Consider the following 25,526-nt stretch of genomic DNA (forward strand, 5'->3'; position numbering starts at 1 on the left):
TCAGAAGAAGCAGCTGAAAGAGGAAATTAAAAAAAAAAAAAGGCCCACTCAAGGAGAGCGACAGCACCCCTGGTGGGGGAAGGGGGGGCGCTTCCCCTTTAACACCCAAATGCAGGGACCCCGTCACCCACTGTGGGCAACCACGCCAGCCTCTCACTACTCACCAAAGTAATCGGCCTTCGGGTGAGCATCCAGCTCCCGCTCCAGACGCTGGGTGAGGGCTTCTAACTTCAATTCGGCGGCCGTGGGTCCAAGCTCAGGGCCCGGGATGAGCGTCTGGCAGGGTAGCCTCACTCTGGGGGAACTCGGCGTCTCCGGGAGCACAGGCCCCAGGCTGCCATCAGAGGCCCAGCCGGAGGCACCTTCTTTAGAAGGTAACTCAGGCAGGGTGGACATCACTGGATGGGCAAGGCTGTTGGGGCTGAGCTTGGAAATAACACCAGGATCTGTACAGCCAGGCTTGGGACCCAGCCCAGGGACAGCACCCGTCTGCATATGGTCCATGCCGGCTGGAGAGGATGAAGGGGCAGAGCTAGAAAGGTAAGATTTGGGCCCATCTTGGAACCAGGGTTGAGGGTCCACAGTGGGTTTGGGCATCGTGCCTGAAACCTCACTCCCTACAACCGAGTTTGTTCTGGGAAGAGACTCTTGACTGGGCCGGTTCAGGGCCAGAGGCGCTGAGAAAGAAGGGGTCCTGGGCTGAGCAGACCTTGGGAGGGCCCCATTCTCTGGGCCAGGGGAAGGGAGGCCAGGGCTCACTCGCTGGGAGGAGGCGGTGGTCCAGACCCCCACTGGCTTCTCGCTGTTGCCTCCTCCAAGCCCACCATCCAGGCCACTCTGCAAAGACCTGCCGGAGCCTGCGGAGAGCTGCTGGTGGTACAGGTGAGGATCCCTGGAGGGCTTAGACAGCAGAGGGTCGCTCCCTGGGGTCCCAGACCACCCACTCCCTACACCCAGCCTGATGCCAGGGGACACGCCCGGGTCGTCAGCCCACTTGGGGCCTGCCAAGGACAGGTTGTCGTAATAGTCTCCGTGGGTGAGGCAGGAGGGATCCTCACAGGGGCCCGGCCGATGGAAAGCAGACATCTCAGAATTCACCATGCTCTCCTTGGACCCACAGTCTTGGCTGACTTGCCTCGAACCCCGGACGTACAGCTTGGCCTTCTGCTCCTGGGGTGGGTACGAGAGCTGCCCAGGCGCCACGGTGGTGGTCGTCCCAGGGGCCACGGTTGAGGCAGCGAGAGGGGGCTTGGCGGCACCGTCCGCGGCCAGCTTGCTGCCCCCACCAGCTTCCCGGTGGGCCAGTGGGCCCAGGCGTCCCCCACCATTAACGGGACCCCGGCTCGCCCTGGGCAGGGTCTCCTCCTGTAGGAGCTGCTGCTGCTGCAGGTGGATTTTGGCCATCTTGGTAGCAAACACCCTGCGTGTTTCCTCAAACTCCGGGTTGTTGCCTGCACCCTTGTCCACTCGGAAGAGTCCATCTTTGGAGGCCTCGTACATGTTCAGGTCCTCAATGAACTTACTGGCCTCCAGGCCCAAGTCATCGTACTTATCCATGTTGCTCACCTGGCCTAGCCTAGTTGAGTGCGTGGAGGTGGGGCAGTGGGGGTCCTGGCAGAGGGCGGACACTCAAGTCCAGCCCAGGACAGGTACAGCCTTCCACCTGCCCACCATGGGCGTCATGACCCAGGGCCTTAGAGTCCAGCGGATGCTGAGGCCTCAAAGTCACTTGGGCCAAATTTGCTTCCAATTCCCCTTCCCCTCGGAGGTGTCCGCGTGGGGGCCGCTGGCGGCGCTTGGCTGTCCGAGCTGGCTGTGAGTTCTTCTCTCCGTTTCAAATCATAAAACGTAAAAGAAATACGGAAGAAAAAAAAAATCACATCCTCCTTAAGCAACCAAACTCAAGACACCCACAAGAAGGCAGCAGCCGCTGGACAGGAGGGAAAGTTGCTCAGAGCAGAGAGCAGAGGGCCCAGGACCGGCCGGGCCGGAGCGAAGGCGCGGCGGCGGGAGGCGCGAGCACGTACCGGGCGCTCGGTCCTCCGCGGCTTCCCCTGGTGGCGCGGAGCTGCGATCGTGGCCGGCGCGGGGACGGATCCGGGCTCGGGATCCGGGGCACACGGGCCAGCCGGGCCCCGGCGGGAAGTTCACGGCAGCCGGGCGGCTGGTCTATTGTCCGATGGCGGCGGTGGCTGGGCGCGCGCGAGCCGGAGGGCGGCGGGACGCGGAAGTGAGTGCGCCGGACGCCGTCCCCGCCGCTCGGTCGCCGGCCGGGCACGTCGCGGGCCTGCGAGGAGGCGGAGGCGGAGGCGGCGGCCGAGGGGCGGAGGCGCGGGAGAGGGGCGGGGTCGGCGCGCGCGGCGGCGGGCGCCCCGGGGCAGGCCGGAGCCCGAGCCGGCTCTGGAACCTGGAGGTGTGGCCCGCGCGCCTCTTCCAGCTCTGGAGTGTGGGGCCGCCCCCGGAGAAGTCCGGCCCGGCTCCGGTCCCTGGGCAGAGCGGGGCGGAGGCCACTCCACGGGGATCGCTGGCAGGCGACCTGGACGGCTTGGTGGACCGGAGACGTGCCGCTTGAACTTTGCGGGAGTCCCGAGGTCGCGCGCTCCTCGTCCCACTGTGCCTCAGTTTCCCGAGTGGAAAGTGAACCCCTTGTGCCGGCTTGGCCCTGGCAGTGCCCTCGCCCCTACACAAGGTGCAGGATTGGCGACCCACGGAGTCACCTGAGGGCAGGCTCAAGTCCTCTTGGACAAGTAGGGAGACCGAGGCATAGAGGGAGAAGGGTCCAAGATGCCATCATGACTAGCGAAGCGTGCATGGCTGCCCAGGTCCTCTGAAAGGGGGTTAAAAGGCACGTTGTTGCCCGGAGCGAGCGTCCTAAGTCCCTCTGTTCGGCCATAAAATCACGTGCCCTGCTGGTTCATTATTCACGGGAGGCTTTCTGATCCCCCAAGTAGATCCGCACGACGCTGGGGGTGCCAGGCGTGCTTCCTGGGGACCCTAGCAAGGCCCACCACTCCCTGCATTACCTCCTAGGTGACCCTGGAGAGGTTTCATTTCCCAGAGAGCAAACATCTTAATCCTAAGGCCGATACCAGACAGGTCAGTTCCCTGGTTAAACCCTCCGTGCTTACCAAGGACTTGGATTGAACCGACCCCACACCGGCCTTCCTGCCCTGGCAGGGTCTGCCTGCCCGCGGCAGGTCTGACTGGGGAGTCTTCCCTGCCACTAGTTGCAGAAGCTTCTTGGTGTCTGCCCAGAGCTGGCCCTTGAACTTCTCCATGGCTCGTCTTACCATCTCTGCCAAAATAACCATCTCTAGAACCCTTCTTTTTCGGCATCCTCTTTATTTCCTCATCGTTCTGATCGCTATTTATATTTATCTGTTTACATGTGGTTTTTTGGTGGTTGGTTGGTTTTCCACCCCATTAGACCATATCTGTATGCCCAATATCTATACGTCACAGTACCTAATGGTTGAATAAGTGAATTAGTGAGTCTATTTGCCAGCGTTGTGACAAGGAACAAATAATGCAATACACATGACTGTGCTTCGTACTCTGTAAATCCAGAATGTGGTTCAGGAGCAGGTAGACAACCTCAGACATGCAGATGACGTCATGCTAAGGGCAGAAAGCGAAGAGGAACTAAAGAGCCTCTTGATGAAGGTGAAAGAGGAGAGTGAAAAGGCAAGCTTAAAATACAGCATTCAAAAAATGAAGATCATGGCATCTGGTCCCATTACTTCATGGCAAATAGATGGGAAAACAATGGAAACAGTGGGAGATTTTATTTTCTTGGGCTCCAAAATCACTGCAGATGGTGACTGCAGCCATGAGATTAAAAGATGCCTGCTCCTTGGAAGAAAAGCTATGACAAACCTAGACAGTGTATTACAAAGCAGAGACAATCACTTTGATGCCAAAGTTCATATAGTCGAAGGTATGGTTTTTCCAGTAGTCATGGACAGGTGTGAGAGCTGGACCACAAAGAAGGCTAAGCGCCAAAGAATTGATGCCTTCGAATTGTGATGTTGGAGAAGACTCCTGAGAGTCCCTTGGACAGCAAGATCAAACCAGTCAAACCTGAAGGAAATCATTCCTGAATATTCATTGGAAGGACTGATGCTGAAGCTGAAGCTCTAATATTTTGGCCACTTGATGCGAAGCGCCAACTCATTGGAAAAGACATTGGGAAAGATTGTGGACAGGAGAAGGGGGCGACAGAAGATGAGATGGTTGGATGGCATCATTGACTCAATGGACATGAATTTGAGCAGACTCTGGGAGATGGCAGCAGACAGAGAAGCCTGGTGTGCTGCAGTCCATGGGGCTGCAAAGAGTTGGACACGACTGAGCGACTGAACTGAACTGGTAGGAGGTACAGAGTTAGCTGAGAGTGACCCGGGGATGCGGCTGCAGGGAACTGGCTGTTTAGGGCAGTGAAAGCGTGAATGGGCTGAAGAAGAATTCATGATGAAAGCATGAAGCCTCCCCCTGTTCTCCCCACCCCCACCTCCGCTTCCACCCGAGATCCTGGCCCTGAACTACAAGGAGGCCAGCCAGCCCAGGGCACGTGTCTCTCCAGTCGAGGTTCCGTTGCACAGATGTGGGTGTGGAGTTGGGTCTAACCAGGGCTGCCTTTTGCCAAGTGAGCGCAATGTAACTAGAGGGACAAGAGAGTCACTGTCTCTTCTGCCTAGAACTGCTCCACAGATATGCCTCTGACTCCCTCCTTTACAGCCCTCAGGTCTCCACTCAACGGTCACTTCCCTGGGAAGTCTGCCTGCCCCATCTCCATCCCCAACCCCACCTGCCCCCACAGTGACCAGCTGTCTCCTCACCAGAATGCAAACATCACGAGGCCCCAGATCTCTGCCCATTTTGTTCATCACAGTAGCCCAGGAAACCAAAACACTGCCTGGTGTGGGGTAGGGCCCCCAAATGCTTGATAAATGAATGCATGAGTCACATCAGAAGAGGAAGTACAGGTGTTACCATCCACAGAGAGAAAGAATTACTTGGACTTCGGAATTCCCTGGTGGTCCAGTGGTTAAGAATCCGCCTGCCAAGGCAGGGGACGCGGGTTTGATCCCTAGTCTAGGAAACCCCACATGCCACGGGACAGCTAAGCCTGTGCTTCACAATAAGGGAGGCCCCCGCAGTGAGAAGCTCATGCCCCGCAACTAGAGAAAAGCCCACATGCAGCAACGGAGATCCAGCACAGCCAAAAATAAATCAGTAAAACCATTAAAATAAATGAATAAATAAGCTATAAAGACATGTCCATAGTAATTAAATTAATAACATGGAAATAATTCATTGGACTTAACAATGACCCAGATTCAGAGAAGCAGTTCAGAGAAGAATACAGAGGAGACCGTATTCTTCCTCTTGTAACTCTGTGTGTCACTACGAACCTTCTGAAGATCTTGTTTGATCACCTTGTACCAGATATTTGATCTGCCTCGGAGACCATATATCTTGCCAGGCAAGAGTATGACTACGTAGGATTGTACGTGTGTGTGTCTGAACGTATACAGGAACGTATTGGACTGAGAATATCTGTTTGCATGCCTACATATATGTTTTTATATAAGCATGTATAAAGAATCATTGACAAAGCGACATTTGAAAAACCCTCGTCCAACAGACTAGAGGCAGTAAACGGTGCTCAGACAGCCAATGAATTACCGGGGGGCCCAGGAGGCAAAGGGCCCCGTCCTTGGACGGAGCCCTGCTTATTTTGCAGTTAACTGAAAGGGCCTTTCTGTCCCTTTTGCTGGGCTACAGGGAATGTCCCAGCACACAATGCGGCGAGTGTCCTAAAGCTGGAGGGCTACTTCAGGGAGAGCTCTGAAAAGAATCTTTGTATTTCAGCCAGGCGGATGGATGAAGAACTAAGAACCCAGGTTCCTCTGGGCTCTTTGCATCCCACGGATGCCTCAAGCAGGCCAGGAAACCCTGGCCCTTCCAAAGCTGTTTCCTGAACCTTAGCCTTTGTCTCTAGTCCCAAGTTTCTCTGCGGAACTGTCCCATGAATGGAGAGAAGCAGCTTCGATGAAGGCCCTTTCCTGGCACTCCTAACGGGCCTGTGTCTCATGACTGTCTGCCCTGGAAAGCTGCCCAGGCCAGCCCCGATATGAGGACCGTGATCTTGCCCTGTGTGTGCTATTAACACCCGCTCTTGACCAGCCTCAGCCCCACACCCCGGCCTGCCGCTGCACAGGAAGGCCCAGCTGCAGGCATGTGCCTGGCCACAGGGCCCCACCTGGCTCCCCACAAGGCTCCCCACACACCCACGAGGGAGGGAGGCTGCCCCCTGGCCCGGGCCCAACCCCTCCTGGGCCATCTGCTCAGAGTGCAGTGAAATATGTTTAGCAGAACACAGTGAACTGGAGTGCTGATTTTTGAATCAGCACCAGTTTTCTGCTTACTCCTTTTTCGTGTGTGGTTGTTAAATAAGTAACACAAGGATACAGCTTCAAGTTCAAAAGGTGCAAAAGAGCACACGTGGTGAAAGGAGTCTCTGGTGCCCCTGCAGACACACCCTATGACCAAAGTACGCAGGCATGTACATTTCTTTCTTTTTTAAAACACAGAAAGTAAAAGTGCACTGCCCTTTGCTTTTTGCATTTGACAGTACTCTTGGAAACCTTTTCACATCATTTCACATACAGCTGGCTCGTTCTCTTAGAGGGCTAACATTTCTTTCTTTGGGTGAGTCATGGGTTTCTGAACGAGTCTCCTGTTGACAGACTTTTAGGCCGCCTCCAGGTTTTAGCTCTTACATATTCTGTGGCTATGGCTGACTTATAAACCGTATCACACCTGTGCAAGCAGGGCCCTGGGATAAACACCCACGAGGCAGGCGTACTCTTGAGAACTCCACCATACTGCCTGGATTTCTTCATCGTCACCAAGGAGCTCCACCTTGCTCTCTGCTGGTTACTGTCTCAATGGAGTCAGAGTTAGAACCGTTGATGAGTCAAAACAGGAACAACAATTATGAAAAGCATCATAGCACCTACGCTTTGCCCAGCACCATTCTCTACACTCAGTATATGTTACAGTGTTGATTCCTCAAAACAGCTCATGAGATAGGTTCTATTCCTGCCCTCCTTTTTTTTTAAAAAAAAAAAAAAACAACAAACAAACCTATTTTATATTGGAGTATCACTGATTAAAGATAGAAGGCAAAAAGAGGCAGCAGAGGATGAGATGCGTGGATGGCACTGTCAACTCAATGGACATGAGTTTGAGCAATCTCCAAGAGACAGTGAAGGACAGGGAAGGTTGGCGTGCTGCAGTCCATGGGATCACAAAGAGCTGGACACACAACTGAGCAACTGAACAACCACAAGGCCTGGTTAACAATGTTATGATACTTTCAGGTGGACAGCAAAGCAACTCAGCCATACATATACATGTACCCATTCTCCTCCAAACGCCCCTCCTGTCCAGGCTGCCACAGAACGTTGAGATTATGCCCTCCTCTATAAAAGCAAGGAAACTGAGGCACAGAGGAAGGAAGGAACTTGCTTGAAATTCCACAGCTAGGAGGCATCTGGGATTGGAACACAGGCAGCCCAGCTTGGCTACTAAAGCTGCTTCCAGAGTGTGTGTATCAGTGGGTGCTTGCCTGCAAAGCCCAGATGGGAGCTGTATCTTCTATTTTCAACATCACCCGGTACCCAGAAGGAGGCTGGACCAGCTTGTGCACTCTGTGAGGGCAGGGACCAGCTCTGCCTTGTTCACCCTGGTATCTTACATGCCGCTCAACTAGTTACTGTTGAATAACTGAATGAATATTATCCTGGATAATAACACTGCTAGGGGACTTCCCCGGGCTCCCCAGGTGGCCCAATAGTAAGAAATCCTCCTGCCAAGGCAGAAGACTCAGGAGCCGCAGAGTCGATCCCTGGGTGGGGGAGATGCACTGGAGGAGGACACGGCAACCACTCTAGTATTCTTGCTGGAAAATCCCATGGACAGAGGAGCCTGGCGGGCTACAGTCCATAAGGTCGCAGAGAGTGAGGTTGTTGTTGAGTTGTGTCTGACTCTTTGTGACCCCGTGGACTGCAGCACGCCAGGCTTCCTGTTCCTCACCATCTCCCAGAGTTTGCCCAAGTTCACGTTCATGCCATCCAGCCATCGCATCCTCTGACACCTTCTTCTCCTTCTCCCCTCAATCTTCCCCAGCGCCAGGGACTTTTCCAATGAGTTGTCTGTCTGCATCAGATGACCAAAATACTGGAGCTTCAGCTTCAGCATCAGCAAGAGTCAGATACAAGTGAGCAACTGGGCACACACACATACAAAGGGGACTTCCCTGGTAGCCCAGTGCTTCAGATTCCATGCTCCCAGCTGCAGGGGGTGTGGGCTTGATCCCTGGTTGGGAAACTAAGATCCCGCCTGCTGCATGGTGTGCCCCGCCCCCAGTTTTTTTTGAATGCTAGTAATAGCTGATATTCCGAGAAGGCAATGGCACCCCACTCCAGTACTGTTGCCTGGAAAGTCCCATGGACAGAGGAGCCTGGTGGGCTGCAGTTCATGGGGTCGCGAACAGGCAGACACGACTGAGCAACTTCACTTTCACTTTTCACTTTCATGCATTGGAGAAGGAAATGGCAACCCACTCCAGTGTTCTTGCCTGGAGAATCCCAGGGACGGGGGAGCCTGGTGGGCTGCCGTCTATGGGGTCGCACAGAGTCGGACACGACTGAAGCGACTTAGCAGCAGCAGCAGCAGCAGCAGCAGCAATAGCTGATATTTACGGAGCACCAGCTAAGAGTTTGCCATAAATTATCTCATTCAATCCTCACAATGGCTCTCTGAGATAAAGTCCATCTTTACTTCCATTTTACAGATGGAAAAACAGAGGCGCACAGAGGTTGACTAAGTTGCCCAAGGACACACAGCTGGTATTAACAGATGAGTTGGGATTTGATCCCTGGATGTCTGCTCCCTACCTCTAGTGATTTCTGAGTGACGTCTGAGGTTCTGTCTGCACCTAAATTTGTGAATCCATGAATTTCCCACTTAGGAATTGATCTCCACTGGATGCAGCCTGAAGATAAGAGCCACATGTTCTTTTAAAAAAAATTAAATAAACAATTTTTAGAGCACTTTTAAGGGTAGAAAGACACTTTTGTGTACTCCAAGTACAATTTTCAGTTTCACAGAAATACTGAGTGGAAAATACAGAGATTTCCATATGCTTCCTGACCCTATACACATAGCCTCCTCCTCCATCAGCATCCTGACCAGAGTGGTATAACTATTACAATCAATGGATTTATGTTAACACATCACCCAAAGTCCATAGTTCACCTGAAGGTTTGTTCTTGGTGTCATACAGTCTATGGATTTGGACAAACGTAAAATGATGTGTGTCCACCATTACAGTATCATACGAAGCAGTCTCGCTGCTCTAAAAGTCCCCTGCCAGCTCATCTCTCGCTCTCCTCTAAGCCCTGAAAACCACTGATATTTTTCTGTCTCCGTAGTCTTGCCTTTTCTAGAATGTCATATAGTTTCAATCATTTCAGACTGGCTCTTTCACTAAGTCTCACTGAAGTTCCCCCCATGTCTTTTCATGCTATAGAGTAAATAGGTTACAGTTTGTATCCAGGGGGGGAGGAAAAGCTAAGAAAGTTTAAAGACAGAAAAAAGAAAGACGGCTAAAAATGAAGCAACTGAGTCTGTGGTCTACCTGAAAAAAAACCAGGGGCAAACAGAAGCAGAAAGAGGTCTGTCTACCCCAGGGCCTCCCGAGGAGCTGCCAGCCCTTCACACAGGGGCCCAGTCTCACACTTTAATCCTGGTCTTCAAGTGAAGGCAAACAGAAGTGCCAACAAGAGTGAAACTAGAAGGCGCGTATCACAGCTGCATGCCTCTGTCCCTTTAGCAGCCATGTTGCCCACGCAGGGGACAAGGAACTCATTTAAAACATAAACAAATCCTGGGGCTGCCCTGGCAGTCCCGTGGTGAAGGCTCGGCACCTCCAGTGCAGGGAGCACAGGTTCGATCCCTGGTCAGAGAGCTAGATTCCACACGCCATATAGCATGGCCAAAAAATGAAAAAATCCTGGGAGGAGGGATAAATAGGAAGTTAGGATTAAGATGTGTACTTAGTCATTCAGTTGTGTCCGACTCTTTGTGACTCCATGGACTATAACCTACCAGGCTTCTCTGTCCATGGGATTCTTCAGGCAAGAATACTGGAGTGAGTTGCCATTTCCTCTTCTGGGAGATCTTCCTGACCCAGGGATCAAACCCTCGCCTCCTCTGTCTCCTGCACTGGCAGGCGGGTTCTTTACTTGAGCCATCAGGGATTAACATATACGCTCTGCTATATATAAAACAGATAATCAACCCGACCTGCTGTACAGCACAGGGAATTCTCAACACTCTGTAATAACCTATATGGGAAAAGAATCCAAAAAAGAATAGATCCGTGTCTATATCTAACTGAGTCAGGCTGCTGTACACCTAAAACACGACATCGTAAATCAACTACATTCCAATATGAAAGAAAAATTTTAAAAATTAGTCCTGTGGCCATGTTATGAGTGTGGAGTTTTGTGTGAGTTTAGGCATGTTAAACATACTAACATACTATTTCATTGCATGTAAATATTTAAAATATGCCACAAACTTTGAACTCTATTCTGATGCTATTTGTTTTCAAATATACTGGGAGCCTCAACAAGTCAAAGCAGCCAGGACCTCTCTTGACCTTACGAGGTGCCATCCGCTGGGGATCTGGGGAAAAAAAAAGTTTAAAAAGAGCGTGTCTCTTGTTCAGCCCCAGCCCGAAGAGAGGATCGGAATCTGGAACAGGCTGATGAGGGATGTAGGACACGGCACGGGGTTCCAGTGGGAACAGAGGGGGAGGTTCATCCAGCCCATCCAGGGCTGGCCCTCTGTTCTGTGGGCTCCAGAAATTTCCATTGCTGCTGCTAAGTATCCTGTCTTCCTTGTGAGACTGGAGATCCACAGGTGTAAGTAAATGAGATGCTCAATTTTTGTTAAGCAAATGAATTTTGTGATCAAGGGCTTTCCATTTGCAGAGCGTATTTGAATACAAGGATAAGATATGTATTTGTCTCTCCTGTAAAAGATGCCTGGGGTGTGAAGGATGGTGCTCAGTCAGGGGGCCGCCTCAACCCTCTCCTCTCTGCTCATCACAGACGTTCCATCAACTCCTCGGGCCACGTGGTGATCACCACCGACCCCAGGTCCCGCCTGCTGGAGTCCAGGCCACCATAGGAAGACTGACTCCACTGTCTGTCTCAAACTCTAATTCTCAGGAAGAAACTCTGATTGGCCCGCGGTTAGGTCAGGTGATTCCCCAGCTCACTCACTGTTGTCGAGGGGTGGCCGTTGTCCTGTATTAACAAGGGCTCTGTGAACTAAGTAGACACCACAAACAGGGAGGGGAAACGCCACGACCCTCCCAGTCTGCTCTAGAAGGGAGGGAACAGGATTTTCCGTGGCCCCTCGTCAGCTCATGGAAAGACTTTGGGGAGAGAAGCACGTGTCCTTCACTCAAAGCTGCGAGCGAACAGGCGGCACTTACTTCTCAGCCAGTTCTCTGTGGTGCTAACAGTGAGGCCCTGGAGACGATGGAAACAATCCATTAGCCTTTTGGTTATTAGCCTACTCACCACACCCCCACTGCTAACACACACACGTGGCTCACAGTGGAGTAAAGGGGGACACGACAGTCCTCTGCACAACAGAGGCGCAGGCATTTTCAGGGAGTGTGTTAGGGAGGTACGGTAATGCTTAAGGGGAGATCTGAAGGCTGAGAAAAAGCCAAGCCCTCAGACGTCAGGTGAACATTCCTGCAGAGGGAAGGCGGCGCCCAGCCCTGGGGCAGCAAGCCCAGTGAGTGTGGCTGGAACCTGGGGAGGACTGGGAGAGGGGTGCTGAGCCTGCCAGGGCTGGGGCAGAGGACAGCTTTCATAGCTGAATTTGGCCTTGAGTGTTGTTAAAGCGGGGCTTCCCGGGTGGCAGAAGTGGTAAAGAAGCCACCTGCCAATGCAGGAGACAAAAGAGATGAGGGTTCGATCCTTGGGTTGGGAAGATCCCCCTGGAGAATCCCACGGACAGAGAAGCCTGGTGGGCTACCGTCCATAGGGTCGCACAGAGTTGGACACGACTGAAATGACTTAGCACGCCTGCACGTTGTTAAAACAAGTAGCGATCTGAACTAAAAACAGTGGACGGGCTTGAGATAACTTGGGAGATTGTGGATGGAGATGCGGAAGGCAAGGAAAAGGAGAGAACCAAGGAGAATTCCTGTTTCCCATTTGAGCAGTTGGAGGGTTGGGTGATGGGTGATGCTCTTTTACCGACGGTAACAGGGTTGTGACTGCAGCCATGAAATTAAAAGATGCTTACTCCTTGGAAGGAAAGTTATGACCAACCTAGATAGCATATTCAAAAGCAGAGACATTACTTTGCCAACAAAGGTCCGTCTAGTCAAGGCTATGGTTTTTCCAGTGGTCATGTATGGATGTGAGAGTTGGACTGTGAAGAAAGCTGAGCGCCAAAGAATTGATGCTTTTGAACTGTGGTGTTGGAGAAGGCTCTTGAGAGTCCCTTGGACTGCAAGGAGATCAGCCCTGGGATTTCTTTGGAAGGAACGATGTTAAAGCTGAAACTCCAGTACTTTGGCCACTTCATGCGAAGAGCTGACTCACTGGAAAAGACTGATGCTGGGAGGGATTGGGGGCAGGAGGAGAAGGGGATGAAAGAGGATGAGATGGCTGAATGGCATCACCGACTCAATGGACATGAGTTTGAGTGAACTCCGGGAGTTGGTGATGGATAGGGAGGCCTGGCGTGCTGTGATTCATGGGGTCGCAAAGAGTTGGACACAACTGAGCGACTGAAATGAACTGAACTGAACAGGGTTGGAGGGAGAAATCAAGAGAGGTGGCGAAGAAGCCAGCTGAGCGGCCAGAAGGGAGATCTGGCTGGACGTTAGGTCTGGAGTCAGTGGTGTCGGGAAGTCGTGGGCCTGAGGGAGCTCACCTGGACGGGGCGTGAGGGGTGGCGTGTAGCTAGAGGACACGCGGCCCAGGACCAGGTCTTGAAGTGCTCAGAGCGAGGCAAGGGCCGGAGGAGGAGACTGAGGCAGAGTGGCCAGGGAGCTCCCAGGAGAAGAGGGGAAAGAGAATGTGGCCTTAACAGGCGGGTCTATCCCTGTCGTGGGTTTGCACCATGGAGGTCACTGGCAGGGCAGTTTCTGAGAAGGCCCATGGCCTCGCCTGGTGTCATGGGGACATGGGCTGGCTCTATTTCATTTGGGTAATAAGGAAGTGGGTGATGCCAGGGCAGAGGGTTTGGGGACCTCTGTGCTATGTTAGCAGAGCAACGTGAAAAAGGAAAACCGTGCCTGTGACATTTACACCAGCCAGCGTGGTTGGGGTGTGAGCTGGGAGGGCAGCCTGAGAAACGGTGAACTGGGGACTGGGGTGTGAAGCCGCTGCCTGTCGCCAACCCCCGCCCCACCCCTCAGGAGGAGAAGGGTCCAGCCACGTGGAGAACCTGAGCCCTGCCGACAGGAAGGAGGAGCGCCCTGTTTATTTCTGTCTGCCTGATTTCACATCTGCTGACGTCTTCACACCCATCCCCCTCCCCTTCTTGAAGCCTCAGTGGTTTAGGAGCTAAAAATGTAGCCCTGAGGCCAAAGCTATGTGTCATGCTTGGTCAGTTTGGCACAAGCAGCCTACCGGGGAACTCAAGATGCGAAATACTGAGAAGTAAAAAGGTTCACAATCCTCTAAACCTATAAAAACACAAACTCCCGAAGATGGAAAAGATGTACCCCACGCCCTCCAAGCGCGGCGACAGAAAGATGGAGCAGGCGTCCACCAGGCACCCAGCACATCTGAGGGCTGGCTGGAGCCACTGTTTCTTTCTCCTGTCAAAACAACTGGGCCTTTGGGGTTGAAAATGATTTCATGGTTTCATTTCCTTCAAGGACATCCAGCTCTCATTGATGTGAACATGCTTCATGGAAACTCCTACTGCAGCGGGCTGGCTCTCCTGGGTGACCTTCATCCTAGGCTAGCAGGGAGGCCTGGGTCCCCGTCCTGCAGCCCCACCCACTGGAGAGCTGACCAGGCTGGGATTCCCCAGACCCCAGGCTTCTTCCCCTGATAGGGCCCAAGCTTACTGTTGGGCTGGGAGAGAACGGCAGGGCCTGGTGGCCATGGGCAGGCCCTCCAGTCTCCTACGGTGGGGGAACAGGACTGCCTGATGCCCCTATGCCAGGCTCTGGGCCCAGGGGCATGGGCATGAGGCCACACGTCCCACGGGCTGCGCCCAGCCCCTGGCTGAGCTTGGCGGGGACAGATGCTAAGACAGGCCTGTTCCTGGGAGGTGCGGGGCTCCTCCGCAGGCAACTCTGGCCTGAGGAAGGCCTTCCTTTGCCCCTCCTTCTCTCCTCCCCCAGGGTTAACTAGCATCTCCTCCTGCACCTCCCTCCCCCTCCTCCTGTGCCGGTGTTTTCTCCAAGACTCTCTCGCACTTGGAATCTCATCTTGGTATTTGTGTTTCAGAGGACCCAAGCTGGGCTTCCCAGGTGCCTCAGTGGTAAAGAATTCGCCTGCCAATGCAGGAGATGCAGGTTCAATCCCTGGGTTGGGAAGATGCCCTGGAGAAGGAAATGGTACCCCACTCCAGGGTTCTTGCCAGGAGAGTCTCGTGGACAGAAGAGCCTGGCGGGCTACAGTCCAGGGAGTCTCAAAGGGTTGGACACGACAGAGCATGCACACACATGTGGACCCAAGCTAACACACCTGGAGCTTCCAGAAATTGACTGGAAAGCTGCACACAGCCCGTGTTCTGCGCCTAGAGGGGAGGGCCAGTCTTTTTTCTCAATTGGAGGATAACTGCTTTGCAATACTGGGTTGGCTTCTGCCATACAGCAACATGGATCAGCCATAGGTATATCCATGTGCCTTCCGTCTTGAACCTCCCTCCCCAAGGTCAGGCTTATGCACAGTCTTATGTCAAAGCCCGTCTCTAACTGGGGTCATCCCTCTGTCCCCTTCTGAAGAGACACAGATTCCCTCACGAGGGTTGCATGCAGCATTCCCATGCCTCTTGGTGTCGGCTGCAGCACGCTAACGCTGAGCCCCAGCCTGTCTTAATCCATCCACCCAAGTCGCCGTGCATCCCCATGACGGCGCCTGGGTGAGCTGGTGATTCCCAGGTTCCAGTGTGAGGGGAAAAGTGACCTCACACTGAGGAACACAAAGGGCATTGGCACACAGTCGGCTACCCTTCCTCCTGTTTGTCAGGGAGTGTGACTTCAACCGGGGATTCTGGGTGCCAGGAGATTAGAGAAGAGGGATGGGAGAAGAGGAGGGTGGGGTAACTCGGTTATTTTACCATCACGGGGAGGTGTGGGAGCGGCGGCGTGTGGAACGTGGGCAGGAGGTTAGAGAAACCAGACAGGAAGGAAGAAACCAGACAGCTGAAGACCCGCACTGGGTTGGTCAACCCCACCCCCCCTGAATTCACATCCTTCCTGGAACCTCACAAGGTGACATTATTTAGAAATAGAGGAGTTGCAGATGTCTTCAGTCAAAAGGATGTCAAACTGGGGACTTCCCTGGTGGTCCAGTGGCTAAGACTCTGCACTCCTAATGCTGGGGGGCCAGGGTTCGATCCCTGGTCAGGGAACGAGATCCCACAGACCACATCTGAGAGTTCAAGTGCCACAACTAAAGATCTCGCATGCCACAGCAAAGATCAAAGATCCTTCGAGCCGCAACTGAGACCCAGCACAGCCAAAAAAATAAATATTTTTTAAAAGATGACATCAAACCGCAGTAGGGTGGGCTCTAAATCCAACGTGACTGGTGTCCCTACAAGAAGAAGAGAGACACAGAAGCTGGGAGGAGAGACCATAAGGAGGCAGAGGCAGAGGCTGGAGCAATCCGAGGGCGAGTGAGCAATGAGAAGATTGAGGGCAACCACCGGAAACTAGGGAGAGGCAAAGATTCTCCCGCAGCGCCTTCGGAAGGGGCGTGGCCTGGCTGCCAACCCTGACTTTGGGCTTCAGGTCTCCAGAGCCGTGAGAAAAAAGATGTTTGTAGCTTAAAGCACGCAGTTTGTGGTCCATTGTTCCGGCAGCCCTGGAAAATGATACTGCAGAGTCCCACAGTGAGGCGCATTGGTGAAAGTATAATAACAGCTCATTCATTCATTCAACAATTATTCACTTGCACCTAGTTAGTGCCTGGCCCTGTGCTCAGTGCCCTGGAAGCCTCGGGAATGAAGCAGATGCGCCCCTGGCCCGGTGGAGCCCCCAGCTAACAGGAGACAGATACACCTGGGACAGTCGCACATGGATGGAGAATCACGAGTTGTAAAAGGAGCTGGGGAAGGCAAAGACCACGTTCCTATGCAAGCGATCGGGCATGAGGGACAGGTGAGGAGTGGAGCACTCAGGGAGGACTCTGCCAGGAGGTGACGCCTCAACCAGGACTGTGTTGGAGGCCAAGGGGAAGAACCAGAGGAAGGGTGGCTGGGTGGCTGGGCATCTGGACCGAGCGGGTGGCGGGGCAGTGCTCACCCTTCAGGAACTGAAAGAGGGTGTGGCTGGGCTCATGAGCTGGGTGGGGTGCGGCTGGGAGAGGGAGGCAACCCCCTAGGGCTTCCTGGGGTTCTGGATTTAAAATCAGTGAGAACACGGACTTCCCCGGTGGTACAGTGGATAGGAACCTGCTTACCAATGCATGGGACATGGGTTCAATCCCTGCTCTGGGAAGATTCCACACGCCACGGAGCAACTAAGCCCGCGCGCCACAACTACTGAACCCAGGGGCTGCAACTGCTGAAGCCCACGTGCCTAGTGTCCGGGGTCCCCAACGAGAGAAGCCATCACAACGGCATCACAGAGGAGAGCAGCCCCTGCTCACCGCAACCAGAGAAAGCCCGCCCTCGGAAACAAAGACCCAGCACAACCAGAATTAAGTAATTAATTTAAAAAAAGCTCAGTGAAAACACTCCCGGTTAAACCCTCACCCCAGGTGGTGATGCTCATGAAGGAATTTGAAAACGGGGAGAAGCGGGTGAAAAGCCATGATGAAGTGTAGTCATCTCCTGGCAGCAGTGGGTCACCTTAGAGGGAAATGCACCCTACACTCCTTCTTCAAATGTGTGCAGACCTCGGACGGAGTCCATACGGAAAAACAGGCTACCTCTGGCCTCCAAATTGAGAGGAAAAGGCAGGAAAGCGGAAGGTGGAGGGACCGCCCTTCTGCCCTTTACAGTAAAGCACCCTGACTGTCCTCTGAGCCTGGGCAGTGCCTCTGCAAGTGTGGCTGCCTTATTCAAGGGCAGTGTTTAGAGAAGAAACTTGCCTGGATCTCAGCTCTCTCAGCACTGCCTGGGGTCTCAGAGGCCCTGCCGCTCCTGCGTGTGGGCGTCTCTTCCCTACACAGAAAGGAGGAACCTGGGAGGAAAAGCTGGGAAGGCCGAGAGGCGGGTCTCCCGTGGAGGGCCACAGGCGGGGCCCTTGGCAGGAGCAGGCCAGGACCCTGGGGAGAGACATTCTCAGCACCTCTGGCTTCTGTGGAAGTCACGCTGTCCCGTGTGGGTCTCCATCTTTATGTCTGTGTGCCTCTCATCACTTTACTTGATAGTATGTGTTCATTCACCCGCTCACTCATTTTTCAGCCAATATCCACTGTAGTCAATATTCTGGAACTGCACACAGCATCAGCCTCAAACAAAACCAGGATCTTTCACATGGCTAAGCAGGCTCCCGCCCACCTCTTCGCGGGCCCCTGCCCTCACTCACTCTGTCCTGGCCACTCATGCCTCTCAGTTCCTCAGTGATGCTGAGGACTCTCTTGTCACCGAGCATTTGCACAGGCTGTCCCCTCTGCTGGGACCACCCCACCTTCCAGTGTTTACCAGCTCCCACTCCCTCTCAGAGCTGGAGCTCTCCCGCTGGTCCTCATCATCTGCCCCCCACCCACAGTACATTGCCATCTCACTGGGACATCATCCAGAGGCTACTGCTTCTGTCTTGAGTGTCAAGGGATCCATCACCACTCTCTGGAACCCACCACTTGGACTTGGGGACCGCCATTTTCTCCCAGAATGGGTGGCTCGTCCAGCCTCATTTTCATCATGTGACTCTGGCACATATACCGATAGAAACGTTCTTGGAAACAAGTTTACAAAGTGAAACTGGGCAGGTGCCAATGTGCCATCGGTCCGTGAGGACGTCAGGAAGGCCGTCTCTGGGTGACCTGCTCACCCCCACTCTCATCCAGTCCTCCTCCATAGAAAGTCAATGCCTACATCTTTCCTTCCTCCAGGGAATCCCCTAGTTCCATCTAGATAGGCACAGAATGCTCCGATATGCCTCACCTCCCAGAACAACCATCCACAAAACTTGCCCAGAAAGGTCAGTGCTGGCGTCCCCGCCTTTGGTCCCTTTGTCGTCTCCCCTTCTCCACCTCCTGACAGAGCTGCGTCTCTCAGAAGGGCTGGGTGTACGGATCAAGGGCCTCTTTGCTCTGGGCCTGACTGAAGACCCAGCGCAAAACCCTGTTCTCAATGCCATGATGGCCCGACACCCCTGTGGTGACACACTCGTCCAGACATCTGTTTGCTCATTCAAGAATGATTCTGTAAGTGTTCGCTTTTGACCCAATTCACAACCACTGTCTGTTGAGGGGAAACAGTGAAGGATGATGGAGAAGGAAATGGCATAGGGTCGGACACGACTGAAGCGACTTAGCAGCAGCAGCAGCAGTGAAGGATGAGACACAATCCTTGTCCTTAAGGAGCCTATATGTTGAGGGAATGGAGAGGGGGCAGGAGAGAGTAGAGATCCAGGTCATTCCAAAGCAATGCGGCAAAGGCATGGAGGAAGACGTGTGTGGCGGTGGTGGGGGACTCTAACGTAGCTAAGAGGCTCCAGGAAGGCTTCCTGGAGGGAAGCCCTCAGAGCTGAAGAGTGGTTGGCCTGGTAAAGAAGAATGTCATTTAGAAATCTGGCAGAGTACCTGGGGATGATGTCCAGAGTTGCCAGATCTCCTTAGCCACCCGTTCAGAGGCCATCTCTGCTGGAGGGAGGAGCCTGATACCCACTCAAGACTTGAAACTAAGTGAACTGAAATTACCAAAGCTATGACTGAGTGTCTGAAGAGTTTAGCAAGTCCTTTCTGGGAAGACTACTACCCATCCCATCCTCTACTGCACTTTTATAACTACACCTGGCATTAAAAAAAAAAAAAAGTTATGACACATGAAGAAGCAGGAAAATGTGATCCACCAAGAGAAAAGAAACAGATAATAGAAACACACACAGACACTCAGGTGTTGGAACGTTTTAAAGATGAAGCATTTAAAATAACTTTAAATATATTTTTAAAGTTATGTAAAAAGATAGACAAATATAGGAAAACATGACTAATGCAATAGAAAAATGAAAGCCTATTTTTATTTATTTATTTATTTATTGAAAGCCAATTTTAGAAAGGAAATGGAAAAATTTGAATTAAAGTATATGGTATCAGAAATTATGCATTCCTTATATAAGTTCACCAGCAGACTAGGCACATCAGTGAACTCAAAGACATGCAAGTAAATTTATAATTCATACGACCCAGGAATTATAGTCTTGGGCATTTAGCCCAGAGAAATAAATGCTTATGTTTACACAAAAGGCTATACATACATAGCTTTATTGGTAACAGCTAAAAAACTGGCCACAGGACTGGAAAAGATCAGTTTTCACTCCAGTCTCAAAGAAAGGCAATGCCAAACAATGCTCAAACTACCACACAATTGCACTCATCTCACACGCTAGTAAAGTAATGCTCAAAATTCTCCAAGCCAGGCTTCAGCAATACGTGAACCGTGAACTTCCTGATGTTCAAGCTGGTTTTAGAAAAGGCAGAGGAACCAGAGATCAAATTGCCAACATCTGCTGGATCATCGAAAAAGCAAGAGAGTTCCAGAAAAACATCTATTTCTGCTTTATTGACTATGCCAAAGCCTTTGACTGTGTGGATCACAATAAACTGTGGAAAACTCTGAAAGAGATGGGAATATCAGACCACCTGACCTGCCTCTTGAGAAACATGTATGCAGGTCAGGAAGCAATAGTTAGAACTGGACATGGAACAACAGATTGGTTCCAAATAGGAAAAGGAGCATGTCGAGACTGTATATTGTCACCCTGCTTATTTAACTTATATGCAGAGTACATCATGAGAAACGCTGGGCTGGAAGAAGCACAAGCTGAAATCAAGATTGCCGGGAGAAATAGCAGTAACCTCGGATGTGCAGATGACACCACCCTTATGGCAGAAAGCGAAGAGGAACTAAAAAGCCTCTTGATGAAAGTGAAAGAGGAGAGTGAAAAAGTTGGCTTAAAGCTCAACATTCAGAAAACGAATCATCATCATGGCATCTAGTCCCATTACTTCATGGGAAATAGATGGGGAAACAGTGGAAACAGTGTCAGACTTTACTTTTGGGGGCTCCAAAATCACTGCAGATGGTGACTGCAGCCATGAAATTAAAAGACGCTTACTCCTTGGAAGGAAAGTTATGACCAACCTAGATAGCACATTCAAAAGCAGAGACATTACTTTGCCAACAAAGGTCGGTCTGGTCAAGGCTATGGTTTTTCCAGTGGTCATGTCTGGATGTGAGAGTTGGACTGTGAAGAAAGCTGAGCACCGAAGAATTGATGCTTTTGAACTGTGGTGTTGGAGAAGACTCTTGAGAGTCCATTGGACTGCAAAGAGATCCAACCAATCCATCCTAAAGGAGATCAGTCCTGGGTGTTCATTGGAAGGACTGATGCTGAAGCGGAAACTCCAGTACTTTGGCCACCTCATGTGAAGAGTTGACTCACTGGAAAAGACCCTGATGCTGGGAGGGATTGGGGGCAGGAGGAGAAGGGGACGACAGAGGATGAGATGGCTGGATGGCATCACCGACTCGATGGACGTGAGTTTGAGTGAACTCATCACCGGGAGTCGGTGATGGACAGGGAGGCCTGGCGTGCTGCGATTCATGGGGTCGCAAAGAGTCAGACACGACTGAGCGTCTGAAATGAACTGAACTGAACTGAAAAACTGTAAACAACTCAGATGTCTTAAAGATAGTGTGTACACACCATGGAATGCATCTCAGTAATAAAAATGAACAGACTACTGATAAATGCAAAAACCTGGATGACGTTCAAGGGCATTGTGCTGCGCAAAAAGAAAAAAAAAAAGCCAGTCCTAGAGGTTACATACCATATGATTCCATTTATGTAACATTCTTGAAAAGACAAAATTGTAGACACGGAGAACAGATTAGTTATTGTCAGGGGCTAGGGATTGGGTGATGATGTGGTAGGGGGTAGAGTGGTTATAAAAAGGCAACCGAGGAATCCTTATGCTCATTGTTCCGTATCTTGATCACGGTGGGGGACACACAATAAACCTACCCTTGTGACCAAACTGCACTCGACCAAACACATGCACACACACATACCGGTCCAACAAGTAACACTGAGGAACTCTGAATAAGGTCAGTGGATTCTATTAATATTATTATCCTGGTTGTGACATTTTACTGTACTTCTGCAAGATGTTACCACTGGGGGAATGGTACCAGATCCGTTTGTACTGTTTCTTACAAATGCATGCAATTTGATTTTTTTAAAAAAGAAGGAAAAGGAAAAAGAATAGAAGAGAGTACCAGAAGACTGTGAGAAAACATCAATGATCTAACATAAATGTAAGTGATATATCAGAAAGGGAGGGGAGTAACAAAAAGTGGGGCAGAAGAACTAAAGATTTAACAGTAGAGAGTTTTCCAAAATTGTTGAATGCTGTCTCACAGAGGCATGGATCTCATGAACCCAAGCAGGGTAAAAACAAAGAAAACCGTATCCACGGAGTGGGTATCCTCAGGGGAAATACCCTAGTCAAACCACTGAAGTACAGAGTCAAAGAGAAAACCTTAAAAGTAGCCAAAGGAAATAACATATCTTCAATGGAATAACTAAAAGAATGACGGCTAAAGTTCATCAGAAACAGTGAAAGCCAGAAATCAACAGAATGGCATCTAAAATGTTGAAAGAAATTTGTCACCAAGATATCCATATCCAGTGAAAGTAGGGGGAGAACATTTTTTTTTTTTCAGATAAACAAAGGCTGACAAAACTTGACAGAATGTACTCCCAGCAGAAGCACTATAAGAAACACCAAAGGAAATTCTTCAGGGCAATGGGAAATCAGATCGAAAGTCAGATCTGCAGGAAGCATCAAGAACACACAAAATGGTAGGTATTTGGGTAAATAAAAAAGAGAATTTTTAGTAACCAATTTATGTGGGATTTATAACAAAATAATTTGACAGAAGGACAGGAGAGGATAGTTCTGTAAGAGTTCAGTCTGTCCACTGTCAAGTGATATAACGTTAACTCAAGGAAGATGATTATCGGTTAAGCTTGCACGTTGCCATTTAAGATACCCACGAAAAATAACAGAAAGAGTTATAATAAATACATTATCTATTAAATACTCACGGCAACTAGGCAGAATGGGCATTACCACACAATTTCACAGGTAAATAAACTGGGGCTTGGAGAGGCGAAGGCTTTGCCTGCAGGCGCCAGATTGAAAACAGATGCACCAGAACTCAACCCAAGTTTTCAGACCCCTCAAACCCAACGTCCCCCCTCATCATTCTGAGGTTCAACAAGCTTTCTCAGCGCAGGACCAGACTATGAATATTTTAGGCTTTGTGGGCCACAGAGTCTCCGTCGCAACTACGGATCTCTGCAAAAACAACCACAGAAAATTAATAAATGGCAGTGTTGTGATAAATTTTTATTTATAAAAACAGGTGGAGGGCCAGATTTGGCCCACGGGTCACTGTTTCTCAGCCTTGTGCTACTGTCCAGAGGTTTTTGTTTTTTCTTTTTTGTGGCTCTGGCCCAGAGAGGATCATTGTGACCGACAGTCCGAGCCCAGGGCCACCAGCATAGCGACAGGCTCCTTTTGGTCTGTGGTTGTCACCTGTCTCCCCTGCCTGGCTCCCGTGGGCCCCACCCCGCCTTACGGTAAGTAGAAACCTGAGTTCCTTCTCGTTCCGGGGAAACATCCAGTGAAAGCCTACTGCATCGCATTTTGCTCCCTCACCCTTGTCAGCCTTAAAATAAAGCCCCAGTGCTCCCTCCAGCAGCAGCTCACTGCCTTCTCACTGTCTCCACGTGGCCTCTGCTTGAAGCTCCCTCTCCTGAGGGCCTCCAGTCCTTGGGTCAGCCCAGCTCTTGACAAGCAAGACTTTCAAACACACACACACACACACACACACACACTGTATTTGCAAGAAGCTCATGTGCTCCAATAAAACTGCGTGACTTACCTTTATTGATTCTGCGGCAGCCCAGGCAACAAGTCTTAACTGAGAGGCGGAGCAGGAAACCATCCAGCTGCTGTCATTTTGTTCCCTTGGCAGAGAAATCCCAGGACTGTCATTTAGGGCGCTCAGCAGTTTCCAGTTTACAAAATATCCACAGACTATTTTCAGATTTCCCTTCCAGGACACCCACCCCACCCACTAGCTGGCATCACTGTGTCCATTTTGTAATTAAGGAAATTAAAACCTCTGCTGGGTTAACAAAGTGCTCAAGGTCACTGAGCCCACTTAGGACCAGAATCATTCATGCAAATATTTACTGAGCACCTACTGTGTGCCTGATGGTGTTCTGGGCCTGAGACACAACAGAGAGGAAAACAACTGTAAGTAAATAAAATAAGGCTGCAAGAGTACCTGCCTTCACAAAGCTGACTTTCTGGAGGGAGAGACACATGATAAGACAAATATGCAAACTGTTTGGTTATTAGCTAGGGAGCAGGGCATACTGGGGGTGGAGTGGTGTTTTGTATAGAATGATCTGGGAGGACCTCACAGACTGGGGACCAAAGTGGGTGAGAGAACCAGAGATCTGGGGAAGAGCCTTCTTGGCAGAGGGACTCCAAGTCTCAGCTTGTGAGGCAGGTGTGTGCCCAGTGTGGCTGGGGAACAGCAAAGAAGCCAGGGTTTCTGGGGCTGAGTGAGCTGGGGGCAGCGTGGAGACGTGGGGCTGGGAGTGCGTGGACCCATCCTGCAGAGATCTTGTTCTGTTCACTCCAGGTTCGCTTTGTTGAGCACCTCGGGGCACGGCTCGGCTCATCACAGGCTGACGGCAGCCGGTGGGGCTGCAGTAGCGGATGTCAGGGAGCTGGACCGTGCGGGGGACCTGGTGCTCCATCTTCACCTGGAATCTGTCCCTGAGCTCGTTCCTACAGGGAGCAGCCTCCGACTCACATTCCTGGCTCTTAAGCTGAAAGATCGGCATGCAGATAAAAACAAGATGGGATCTGGAAGTGAAGAGCCACCCCCCAACCCCCACGCCTTGTCTCTGCTTCTCCCTGACCCCCAAGGTCATCCTCTGGGAGGCTCGCATTTGTCATCACCCCAGACAGGCTCCAGTCCAAACCTCTGACCCCTGCCTCGGTCCAGCGCTGTGCCTCAGCTTGCCTGCCCCACCTGTGACCACGGAGCTCTCAGGGCCAGGACCTGAGTGAGCAGGGACTCCAGCCATGCTGAGCTCTAGGGTCCTCCATCTCACCCGCCACTTGCCAGGTTCAATCTCTGCACAAAGTCAGTGCTCAACACACAGGAGAGCCCAGACTTATTACTATGCTTCCATCAATACAGATGATTCTCACCACAGGTGGGTACTGCCAGAGGAGGGGTCCCTGCAGTTGGACAGCTCTGGTGATGGGGTCACCTGAGCACAGGTGAGGATGGGAGCCTCCCTGTGTAACTGTCTACCCTGGCCCCAGCCTCCGGCCCTTCCCTGCCTGGCAGCAATGACTTACATTAATCCTCAAGACAAAATTGCCCTCCCCACAATGCCCCCAGTCACCTGTGAGGCTAGTCCTCTGGCAAAAATAATTACCAGTTATTACTCCCCAAAAAAGCCTTTTGGCTTGGGTATGTGTGTGTGTTGCACGCTGGTATGTATGCTGTGGGGTGTGTGTGTGTGCAGAATGCGGTATAACGTGTGTGTGATATATAATGTGGTATATTTGCAATGTGTGAGGGGTGGGTATGTGTGTGTTAAGGTGTGTATGTGGTAAGTATGTGTTCTCTATGATCTGTGTGTCTGTTGGGGGGGCGTATAAGAGTGTATAGTGTGTGTGTTTATGTGTGAAGATATATGTGTGGGAGGTGTATGTGTGTGTATGTTGAGGTGGTGTGTGTGAGGAGTATGTATATGGGGGGGTGTGTGTGAGCTGGTGTGTGTGTGTATTGAGGTGGTGTGTGTATGTGGTATGTGTGAGGAGTATTGTGTGGGGTGTGTGTGTGAGGTGGGGTGTGTGTGTTTATGTTGAGGTAGCAGTGTGTGTGAAGAGTATGTGTGTGTGGGGGTGTGTGTTGTGGTGGTGTGTGTGTGGTGTGTGTGAGGAATATGTGTGTGGGGT

General features: G+C 51.4%; 1 protein-coding gene and 1 long non-coding RNA gene across 2 annotated transcripts in view; one reads left to right on the top strand and one right to left on the bottom strand.

The window, feature by feature from the left end:
* LIMD1 (LIM domain containing 1) overlaps positions 1 to 2,283 on the bottom strand; it is a 73,260-nt gene extending 70,977 nt beyond the window's left edge. The window contains exon 1 of the mRNA XM_069560887.1: positions 165 to 2,283. Within this exon, the coding sequence (XP_069416988.1) occupies positions 165 to 1,557 (1,393 nt within the window). The 5' untranslated portion in view covers positions 1,558 to 2,283. The remainder of the gene's footprint in view (positions 1 to 164) is intronic.
* Positions 1 to 25,035, top strand: LOC138424272 (uncharacterized). Its single transcript, XR_011250725.1, has 6 exons — positions 1 to 374; positions 455 to 540; positions 820 to 882; positions 22,192 to 22,330; positions 22,992 to 23,113; positions 24,190 to 25,035. It is a non-coding gene; the product is annotated as an uncharacterized lncRNA (long non-coding RNA).
* The last annotated feature ends 491 nt before the right edge of the window (positions 25,036 to 25,526 follow it).

Source organism: Ovis canadensis, chromosome 19 (genome assembly GCF_042477335.2).
Source record: "Ovis canadensis isolate MfBH-ARS-UI-01 breed Bighorn chromosome 19, ARS-UI_OviCan_v2, whole genome shotgun sequence".
Classification (NCBI taxonomy): Eukaryota; Metazoa; Chordata; class Mammalia; order Artiodactyla; family Bovidae; genus Ovis; species Ovis canadensis.